This window comes from Macrobrachium rosenbergii, chromosome 18 (assembly GCF_040412425.1).
Source record: "Macrobrachium rosenbergii isolate ZJJX-2024 chromosome 18, ASM4041242v1, whole genome shotgun sequence".
Taxonomy (NCBI): Eukaryota; Metazoa; Arthropoda; class Malacostraca; order Decapoda; family Palaemonidae; genus Macrobrachium; species Macrobrachium rosenbergii.
Genome location: NC_089758.1, coordinates 12,190,581 through 12,202,639, shown reverse-complemented (window position 1 = coordinate 12,202,639; position 12,059 = coordinate 12,190,581). Strand labels below are relative to the sequence as shown.

General features: G+C 36.4%; 1 protein-coding gene across 1 annotated transcript in view; it reads right to left on the bottom strand.

Annotated features, from left to right (window-relative positions):
* Positions 1-12,059, bottom strand: part of LOC136847945 (uncharacterized) — a 313,292-nt gene that overhangs the window by 110,516 nt on the left and 190,717 nt on the right. The window contains 4 exon segments of the mRNA XM_067119965.1: positions 3,390-3,470; positions 5,202-5,270; positions 7,299-7,439; positions 8,478-8,621. Coding sequence (XP_066976066.1) covers positions 3,390-3,470; positions 5,202-5,270; positions 7,299-7,439; positions 8,478-8,621 — 435 coding nt within the window.

Genomic DNA, 12,059 nt, shown 5'->3' with positions numbered 1-12,059 from the left:
TGTTATGAAGCAATGGTCAAGATGTATCTGATCATTCTGTTATTGTTCAACACCACAGGCTACATGAGCATCTTCCTCACAACCCATCTTCACCAAGTCATTAATTTCAAAGTGATGAAATTGACTGTTATTGATTAAAATCCCATGCTACACTCAGGTTAACCTGCTAACCAATCTGGACAAACTCAGTTATTTCAAAATGATCAAAATGCTTTCTTTGTGTTAGGAATGGTAGTGTTCAACATATTAAATGCCTTGTAAAATCTGTAGGGTTGTATTTTCATCAAGCAATTGATTTCCAATGATGGAGATGTCAGTTCTAGTATTCAAAGCATTTTCCTTGGAAATTTAATAATTTGTTATTTTCTGAAAGCCCTTGCATAATTTGCTCACAAGAGCAAATTAATATTTAAAGTAAATTTGCTCCAGTAACCCTCATCACTCGAGTATACACTAACACATTGTGGCAATTACCTTTTTCATAATAACAGCTTCCACTAAATCTAAGGTTATGTAACTAAAATCCACTTTTTAATCAGGCTTCAGTGCATAACCTGTACTGCTTCTTCATAAACAGTACAATACATAAAACTGATTGGATTTATCAATTGAATACACATATAACTGTACCATGAATACTCAGCACAGCACACACACAAATTAAGCATTCAATTCCTGTATGCACTGTTCATGGTGACAAACACTAGTACAGTAGTGAGGGAAAAAATGAAATAGCAGAGAAGGAAAAGAAGTGGGTATATGGAATCATAAGCAACACACTCAAAGGATTGACTATCGAGATACATTCCCATGCAACAAGACTACGAACTAGAATAATATTTATGGCTTCATTTCCAACGTGAAAAATTGGAGAGTTGAAGCGCTTTCGTCGGATGGATCGCGTTTATGAAGGAAATGTGCCATGCGCAAAATGGAAACAAAACGCCATCCCAGAGTCACAGTCGAAAAGAAAAAATACTTCGCAAAAAGCGGCGGCAGAATCTCTACAACTTTTGTACTTACATGCTATTGCACTTCATATAATTACAAAAAATATTTAAAAACATTGTTTACATATTTTCCCCCTTTCAAGAAAGTCTGGGGCTGTGAATCAACACCTATTTACATAAAGCAATCAACACCAACAATGGAAAGAGAAGCAGAGAAATAATTGTTGAAAGAAGCTTTTCCAAGCAACGCAAGACAGAATTTTAACAAGCACGGAAGCTCTGTCAGCACCATGTATGCATTACACACGAGCATTCAACCTGAGCTGTGGAAAATTCCACAAAGCACGAGGACATTCGTTTTCTGTAATTATTTCACCTGATAGCCGCTAGGCCATGCTGTAATAACGAAAGCCAATCCAACTTTTTAACAGAAAAACTTTTACGTTAAGATGATAAAAAATAATTATCTACCTTTCATTTTGGTGCTTGTAGAAATTTACCAACAGTACTCCGAGCAATCTTTTCATCACATTCGCTGGAAACCATGTTAGTGATAGAACAGACCCAAGAAGCTTGTTTATTTTTAAAGTGAAGCAACGAATAAATAAAAAAAAATAATACTGGATGATTTATTCCAAAGGAATTACTGTAACGTCACTAAATATTAGGGCAAACAATACACAATGACGAAACTATTAACTTGAACTGTGAAGTTCATGGTGACTTGTGATTACCATGTAAGCCCTAATAATGAGGTGCAATTCATCATTTGTGAAGATACTCGAAATGAAGAGCTACTGGAAGTGAAATTTCATGAATGTGCAATCAAAATTTTATTTATAGTAAAGAAATTTAAGCTTACATATATTTTTTATGGAACCAATTTTCCCAAATGTTTTGGATATATTACGCAAAGTTACATTTAATTGCTGCACTACAAGTTAAAGGTAGGAACATAGGACTTAATAAAAACAATAAAATCCACATAAATTATCATCTTCTAACAACTGTCCTGTACTCAAAAACAATTTCTTGCAGCCACAAACTATTCTCCACAATCTGACAAAAAATGAAGTGACGCCACAATTCTGAATTAGTCTATACTCACGTAACATCAGCAGCAGGTTAGTTGCACGCGCATGCAGCAGTAGCAGTAGCAGCATCAGCACAAGCATATGGGGAGCTATCATGCAGGATGAGAATACTCGCAGAGTAGTTATACTTCATTCTTGCTCCATCGGGTGGTGTTAATGGGGGTGTTATTTTGATGCTGTTATGCAATGTTATTTGTATCAAATATTTACAGAATAAAGGAACACCTGGGGTGCCTCCCTTTTAGTTCACTGTTTTATGACCACACAGAGATTATAAACTGGAGAGATGAGATGTTGCAAAAGCACGTCTGTTAGATTCCTGAACAGATGAGGCAAACTTTTCCTTCTTCTGTCTGGCTCCAGCAGGAGATCGGGATCCTCTGCACTCATCGCCATCTTAAAGGGAGCCTTTAAGAGGATAAGGCGAGCGACCTCTATCTAGCCTCATGGAGAAGACAGAGGACAACTGCCCTCATCGCCATCCTAAGAAATTCTTCAGTTGTTAATTGCAACATCCCCGAAAGGCAGTAATGGCGACTGTCTCCAGGGCTGAGTTTGCACTGGTCCCAGTCACCAAGCTGAAGACTAGCGTTGATACCAGTCGTCAAATACTGCCTCTCCTCAGTATCACTCCTCAAAACATTTTTTTTTAATGAGTTAAGCTATACGAAATGCAGTTATACGACATTTCTGTCTACAGGAGTTAACATTAGTTTATCTTTTTCAATTTACAATTTAGCTGTGGTAATTTACACAAAGCCAAACAAAACCAGCAGACCGAACCACACCTTAATCAAGGAGATTAAAAAAAAAAGTGTTGGATATATATTAAGGACACTTCATAGAGACCACAACGGATAACAGAAACATGATTCTGTACAATAAGTAATGTATTCCAAATGAATAACTCAGGAGAGTAAATTGTCATATTCATATATTAATTTTATATAACTATGTGCACCCCTCGTTACCGAAAAGTTTACTTTACATCCTTATCTGAATGTGGAATTATACTGGTGCTGTGCGATCTCAGTATTCTGGAGAGTAAACACAACTAATCAAGGAGCTTAGAGCCATACACTACACACTCATTATGTAACAGCCTGAGCAATTCATTTAAAAGACATTTCCCTCATTCCAGGTTACTCCGTTACGTACAGGAGACAAAAACCAATCTCCCGTAAGTCACATAAGTTAAAAAAAAAGGGGGGGGAGGGAGTCCTGATAGGGTGCAGAGATTAGAACGATAACGTGTAGGGTAGGGGAGTGTCAAGAAATCCCGTTGGGTTTTTCGAAAATAGCCACAGGGGAAGTGCCCAAGTGTGGAACAAGTCCGAGGACTTACCTGGGACGCATTCCAACAGTTCTTCGTCGCAGACTTCGTCACTCTCACAAGGCGGGTCACAACCTTCTTGGGCGGCGAAAACTGCAAGAAGCAGATTGAGATTTAGTTCTCGTGAAGCGTAAAAGAATGAGGTCACATCATGATTCATGCACGGTGTGGGAAACAAAACGTCTAAAAAGACTAATTTTCTTGATAATCAGTACATATGTAGATGGGGGTATAGCAAGTGCTAAGCGAATTAGATGAAAATTAGCAACTCTAAATCTTGTGCAAAAGTAATTTTCTTTGGTTAATGACCTTAAATCCCACTGTATTTATATATAAAAAAAATAATGCTTGAAGCACTTAAATCCTGCAACGATTTGTATAAAAAATCTAATAAGTAAAAAACTCAATCTCAATGAATTCCTAACACACAAATGTTCTTAAATCCCTAATATGCAGAGACCTAAGTCCTTGTACACAAAATAATCCTAAATCCCCCAATAGAAGCCATCCCCAGGTCAACAAATTATCTGGAATCCAAATAAATTATTAACGTAAGCAAACTCCAATAAAGAATCCCACGCTAAAAATGTTTTCGAAGCTGCCGTGTCCTTAAAGGTTGGGCTGAGAAAACTCCATGATTACAAGGCAAAAGCAAAAGGGTCAACTTACTCATAAGATGAGGGAAGAGGTGGGGCCGTCAGGTGAATCAACGAGCCAGGAGTGTGGGAGGGACGCATTTGGGAAAAGAAAATGGTTAGAATCATGGGAAATATTAATGATGGAAAATAGTTAACCAAGGGTATGTTAATATTTGTTAAACCAACTGCCTGAAAAAATCGTCAATGGAATTTTGGTTAAATGTATTGTTAAAGAAAATTGATGAATTGAACTAAAACTAAAATTGTCAGAATCTGACGAATCTCAGCTAAAACATAAAACTGTTAGAATATGATGAACTGCAGCCAAAATTGAAATTTTTAGAATACGATGAATCTCACAAACTGAAATTGTTAGAATATGATAAATCTCACAAACTGATACTGTTAGAATATGATGAATCTCACAAACTGAAATGGTTAGAATATGATGAATCTCACAAACTGATAGTGTTAGAATATGATGAATCTCACAAACTGAAATCGTTAGAATATATTATTTCACCAATACTGAATAACTGGATCATTATGAAGCACACGTGACAAAGACAGGCATTTAAGAGGCATCCTTAAATAACTAGAATAAAGGAAATAGTAAAGTATATAGTGCAATCATCTAATGGAACTTCCTCTAGAATATGAAAAACAGAAAACGAAGAAAACTATATATGCCGTTCAGTAAAATTATGAAGTACGCAGATCTAAAAAAAAAAAAAAAATAAAAAAAAAATAAATATCGAGGTAAGACATAAGGGCCCACACCCAAGAAACTGCAACAGAAAACTGAATGAAAATTCTAGCCCTCAGAATTTTTCGACAGATAAACCAAGGAATTTTTTTTTATCTACATGCTAAAAGATGCCGCAAAAAATTAACCAAAGATTTGTAGAAGTACCAAGACATTGTAAGCCAATTTCATTTAAGAACAAAAAGTAGCGCCGTAACAGCTACAACATCCAACTCCAAGTCATTTGGCAAAGGCGGAGTCGTTGCATATATTGAAAAATGCCTGAGAATCACCAAGATGAAAAATTCAAGTGAATAGTAAAGCAAATTGTAAGGAAGGCTTACAAAGACGGAAACAAACAGTATGAACGATGCAAGAGGTCTATGGTGTCAAGTGAATACTATTTACAATTGATGCAAACAATGAATCTATGTTCCTTACCTGGTTTGCATGTGCAGCCATCACAGGTGAAGCCTTGGGGGCATTCGGAAGTAGTCGAGCATGTGCAAGCTAGACAAATGTACAAAATAAACAAAATAAATATGTAATAAACAAAAACATTAGACAAGACAATGTTGTCATACATTCGGACATAAACTCTAAAAGTGAGACTATTTTTTCGGAGGGTAAAATATGATTTTCCATTAACAATTAGCTATTTTCTCCATGAATATATCAATTTTTATAAGTTAACAGGACACTAAAGTATAGATAACACTTTGCTAATGATGCAATGCAAAACTGAAACAGGTGGATTAATGACACAGATGTTCCATAAAAATCTATGTACAAAATCTAGGAAAAAACCAAAACGACAACACTTCTGGGAAAAAATTATACATACCGTAAAATTGAAAGAAAATGATGATACAAACGTTTTGAAAAAAAAATATTATTAGCAATGAATTGTAATTATCAGTACTGTGAAGGTAGTCAATCTCAATCAAGTCGTTATTTGGGTGTCGGTAAGGTCAGTGTTAAAGAGATAAAAGGTACCTGTTAATTGTCTGTTTACCTGGAAACCCACTAGTCGCTTTGCACTTAACCTTAGGATTGCCAGCATAGCCAGGAGGGCAGGAGCACCTGGGCTTGTGGAAGAAAGCCCGGCAGTCAGCATTAAGCCCACAGGCCTCTGTCATGATACAGGGATTCATGCAGTGGCCTTGGAAGCAAGCCTCGTCGAAAGAGCAGTCGGCAGCACGGTGACACTCGTGGTCTAGATAGCAAGTTAGTCGTTTTGTATTTTAGTAAGTCATGGGCAAAGTCGGGTGAAGTTAGTACTGTCATAATGTAGTGGCGGTATTTATAGCTGTCACAACGTCACATTTTCTGTCTGTTACCTTCATGAAAGTTTCAAAGTGTGCCTAGATCGACATCAATTACTCTATGTATGATGTATCTTTAGTACTTTGTTCTTGGCTTGTATTAATAATTATAATAATACTAAGATGTGTGTTTTACTTTTTCGTTCATGACTTTATGACAGTTATAAATATTAGCAACTGCTCAAAATTTGTCCAAAATAACAGCCAGGCTTTATTTTTAGTCAAAAGAGAGGTTAGACGACAGTGGATTTTTCTTTGTATCAAATCTACGAAGAAGAAGTCAAATGGCTTCCGAGTACAAATTCTTAATAGCATTAAACCTAACAAAAGGTACCTAAATAAAGTATGGGTTATATTTCAACAAGCAGTCGTGGAGAAATCTCACAATATATAAATAATTTAAAGAATCTCCGTGTGTTGAGACATAGCTCCAAACAATCTTTCTCAGACCAGTAGTATCCTTTTAAATACCTGTACGTCCAGGAGATGACAATGTCAGGCTAATATCCAGGCCAAGTAAAGGAACTGTGACTATATCTGGTGTTCCCTGGACAAAAGGTACTTGCATCTGCCAACAGAGATGACCATTCCAAGGGCCTTGGAAACAAGCGGTTACCAGTGGTAACATGTCTAGTACATCTAAAGGTTGCCACCATACGGGAAAGGTGTTTTTTCGTGTGTCTGTGTGTGTGTTCAATGTATGCATTAGAACGGAAGGGTGTTTCAAGTATCATGTTCCGGCTCCTAGGCTCATAGACTTTTATAAAAACTGAGACCCTAATGTAACGCAGTCACCTCATCTGTCGGAGTCCTGAAATGTCACAGTTTTCACGTTTATTCATATTCATTTTTGGGTGCAAATCATCTAATTGGTCAAGCGGATATTACTGAAGCCTTGGATTTCGTGGCACAGGTCTAAACAGTCCATCAAGTTGTATGTTATTTTCCATTAGTAAAATTGCCTGTCGTACGTAAATCTGTTATTAAAAAATCAAAATAAATCAAAACCGTCCCCTTCCTGGAGAAATCTGTTGTTTGCCGTAAGTATCCTTTGACTCGGGTAAGTAAATTGTCATTTTTCACAAGGAATTTGCTACTTTCCATTGGAAAAATGCCCCTTTCTATGAGTAATTTGTCATTAGTAACTAGATATTTTCCATAAGCATCCGTTACTCGTCAGTGTGGCTTGGATGAGGGACAAAGACTCCTATACCTGTGATGCAGAAGGGGATATGATCACGCGTTTCACATCGCTCTGGGGCCTGGCAAGGGTTCCTGTTCTCACAGGGTGAAACACATTCTTTGTTGACACAAGCTTCATCGCTGGGGCAATCGCTGTTGGTTCGGCAGCCAACTGCAGCGAGGGGAAAAAATTGACTGCTATTTATATGGCAATACAAACTCAATTTAGGACACAAGAAAAGGATTCTTTTTTTTTTCCTCTTTTTGGCAGGAAAACTTCATCTCATGACGATTTCAGCGAGAAATCTTCAACTTATGATTGGAGACGATCGATATTATAATTTCTTCAACGATAAGGCTTTGGTTTATGGAGATTTTGGCAGGAAAGTTTCAATTTATGACTGAAGATAATAACTCGGTTCTTTGAATTTTGGCAAAAGCGTTTTTTAACTTAGCTGAGGTTATTAAAAAACTTCCATTATTAGACAAATTGAAATGTATGTCTCCATTGTACTTTTAATACATCCCCTTATCCTGACGTGCTACAGCTAGTTTCCTTAATTGGAGACAAACAGATTTGACAGATATCAGACACAGTTGGACAGCAACAGAAATAAATAAGAACTAAATGGAGCCGCTAATTTAATACTAAGCCATTTGTAAAGAAATGCCTACAGACAACATTCCACAGAGATTACAGTAATTACATATTTTCTTGTAAATGAAGAGATAAAAGCCAAACCAGTGCATGAAAAGGCGTTATTTCAAAGAAGAACGTAGCTGGGAAAGCATAAAAACCCGGAAGACAGGGATAACAATATTAGACAAAATGACATTTCGTATCGTGTACGTTCTTCTCTTGTTCTATGACTGTTCATTTGACAGTGAAAAAAACAGAGAATCATCCATCAAACAGTTAATATAACGAATTAAGGGACTATCTTCATCTGGCATACTTTCATGATGTAGCTATTGGTGCTTTCATAAAGTTCTGTGGCAATTTAAGGCCAGGTAAGTCTCACAGCTATCGCACATGGCTGATATCTCTTCCTTTATGGGAATACAATAGACTTAAAAACTATGCTAGACATATGTACACAGATGAAGAAAAACGCTACAGGAACAACAAACAAGCGCTAAAGAAACCAGTTCTGTGCTGTAAGAGTAAATTAAGAGCAAATAAAAAATGCAATGGAAGTGGCATACTCACCAGCAACACACGTTGCACGCTGGTTCTGTACCTTGCAGTCTTCTTTGGCGTTGCACGGGTTACGTGCCACGCACGGATTCAGACACTTTTCATTGATGCACGCCTGACTGACGAGACAGTCTGAATCGGCGCGGCATCCAGTTGCTGCTCAATTCATGGTCAGGTCAAAGTGGAAGATTTATTGGTTGGCATCGTAAAGATTTGTTGGCACCAGCAAACACATCGCACGATGATTTAAAGAAAGAAAACAGCCGATTGACATGGGTTCCGTGACAAGAATTCAAAATACATCCGAACAGGTCAGAGCTTTGGGGCGTTTTCTTGCAAATACTGAAATTTAATGTTATTATAGTCCTAAGGGCTGGTTAAACCTTATGAAAGAGTGACACACACCGAAATTAGATTATGACGAGTCAACATAGAACTCTTAGATTGCAGTAAAGAGGGACCCATGTTAGTTTGGCATAATACCGGACGCACAGAAGGTAATTGCTCGAATGTTCATTTGAGGATACGGAATGGATAAATGTGAAAATGCCACCAGTGTCATCAATGCTGTTGCATTCATTCTGCTCTTTCAATGCATTACATAAATAAAATGGCCCAAGAGAAACTACCTTTATGTGCGTCTACTGGAAGTACTCTGACCTGTTGGAAAAATAGTGATGATTCATCATGTGATGATCTTAATTTACTTTCAACTTTTTTCGTGAGGTCTAGCGACCCTTCTTCATTAAAAAAATTAAGAAATTAGTTTTAAAAAATCTACTTTATATCATATATACATACATACATACATACATACATATATATATATATTTTTTATATCAGATATACATACATACATATATATATTATATATGTAAGACAAGTGTTGTCCTACTTTAAGAAGCACTCTATAAACAAATATAAATCATTTCACACTCTGCACATGAAATTTTGATACACCTGCATACAGTACAGTATGAATATTACAGTATGTATACTAAAGAACTTCATGGCTGAACAACTACTGTATTATGAAATCTGGGGATCTACCATAACTTCACAGTTATTTCAGATTTTAATGAAAATTACGATTAAGATTAAAATTTCACAAATCAGTTAAATAACTTATAACATTCTTCGGCAAAGAAAAAAAAAATCACTGTGATGAAAAGGGGGTAAATGAAGTTAATTCATTAATAATGTAAATAAACGTCTTCTTTTTAGTCAGCATAACACATTCCTGTTATTTTGTTAACCATCAATGATTTGATGCTGTTTTCTTTGGTAACAATGATGCATTCAGTCAGCATTCTTGGTATAAATCTTGTTATGGTAATAATGATGCATTAGGTCAACATTCTTGGTATGAATCATGTTAAATTTGTTAAGTCACATTCCACAATAAATATGTAACGGTTAAAATCTGTTAAGTGACTGGTTGCAAAATCTATGGTAAGTGGTAAGTTTCATCTGAGGATAATAATGTTGATTAAAAAATGGTACTGTACTGTCTCCAATATGTTAGGGGTCTCTGAAATGAAAAATATTTATAATGATGACGATCTATAAACCTGTAAGGCAATTGTACAAACAAACATCAACAACAAACAAAAATACACATACGGCAAGACCAATAATACAATTAATGCAAGCACAAAATTACAGTTCACGCAAGCACAAAATGCAGGAAATCCATCATTGCATGCTCCACTAACACAACGCAAGAGACGCTTCATGCAATTAACATGGCTGCCGGTTAATGGAAATTGGTTCTTCCTCAGGAAGTGCCATTATGCAATGCACAAGCACAATATAGTGTCGCAGGCACATACAGTTGGTTAGCACAAGACAACCGATGACTTATTATCTCGCACAGTACAACATAAGCTCTTCCTCATTAACTCAGGTTAATAAAGCACCATAACAAAGCTCTGATTACTTTGCAAACAAATAACAAAAACTAGAGAACAACTGCGAACATCATTAGTTAAAAGGATGACAAATCTTCCCAGCACTACGAAGATGAAATTCACAAAAATAAAGCACAAAGAGGGTTCTGGTGCAGATTCCCCTAACTGGCCAAGACAAGGGTGAATTGTAACGTCAACAAGAAGCAAGGGAGTTTACGAACATGTGGATATCCTAGGGGGAATCAAGGAGAACCAATCCCCTCTATTTATAAAGCAGTGCACCTGGGGAATCTTTTAAAGATTACAGGAATGAAAATATGTTTAAGGATTATATCACATGAAATTCAGTATTGTACAGTATATCCTTAAGGACAAATTAAGTTCACTTTTAAGGCACCAGGACACGCTTTTAGCAGTATCCATCTACTGAAGTAGCTTTTTTTCCGAAGGCAAGAAATATTCCCTTTAGAATGATCCACTTATCTCGAGTGACAGACATGGAAGGTGACAGGTCCAGACAAGTTACTACACGTTCACACAAAAGCATGGTCAGTAATGAGTTTGGATCCTTCATCATCTGCTTTCTTGCTAACCAAAATTCTAAATGATCAATGTGCAAATCATACTTGCTGCTCGTTCTTTTACGATGCACTTAGAAGACTACCATAGCAGATAATAAAGAAGCCAGTGTACATTTTAGAAAAACAAGGAGGTAGTACTGTACAGTATTTATATTGTTAGAGGATGGGGATACCAAATTTTGAAATACCAGGGCATCATATATTCCAACACTGTAAACACATGACGACATGAAGCCTAAAACCTTCAACACAGAACCATTTCGGAGATCAACAACTCTTATACCAAATATTGTGATACATGGGTTTTGTATTACTGTAATGACCTTCAACTTGAAATTAAAAAAAAGTGCATGATATATCTTTACGCTTTGTGTCCAGGCTCTCATGTAAGGTTTTAAAAGTTGTTGTCTGCAATAACCACATGTTAAGTTTCCAACATTACTGGTAATCCTCGCCAAGAAAATATCTCAAAAAATTTGGGGCATCAAGTGCTTTAAGGTCTCTGCAACAGTTCACCTCTTGTGGCATAAAAAAAAGTTTTCTAAATGACTCAAAGAAGGATTTCTTCTGGCAGAAATGAGAGAGGCATTAAACATATTCATGCAGAGACTCACGTATACGATTTTATTAAATTTTAAAGTTAAGCATGGTTTTGAATTCAGGCCCCACACACTATGGAACTGATAAGACTTTTATAGCAGCATATTTCACAGTCCACATTATGATCCTCTTCTAAGTTCTGTCCAAAAGAAACCAGCCCTTGATGACACTAAAGTCTGTTTCATTTATGCTAAGACGATAAATAAACGTTTGCAGATAAGCCTTAAACAACTTGACATCCTATCTATTATGTAAAAGGGGAGGGGAATGGAAGGGAACACTAATAATCTTAGTCAGCAGACAGTCATATTGCCATGTAATATCTGAAAGTTGAGATCATTCCATAACTAATTAATACATCACATTCTTAATCTCCCTCTGCTTGCATGAATTTATAATTTATATTCAAAGATTTATTCTATGTGATTCGATGGATTAATTTGATTTCTGAATGCTGAATAAGAACTTAGCATACAAGACCTGCTAACCTTGAAGCTGAGAAG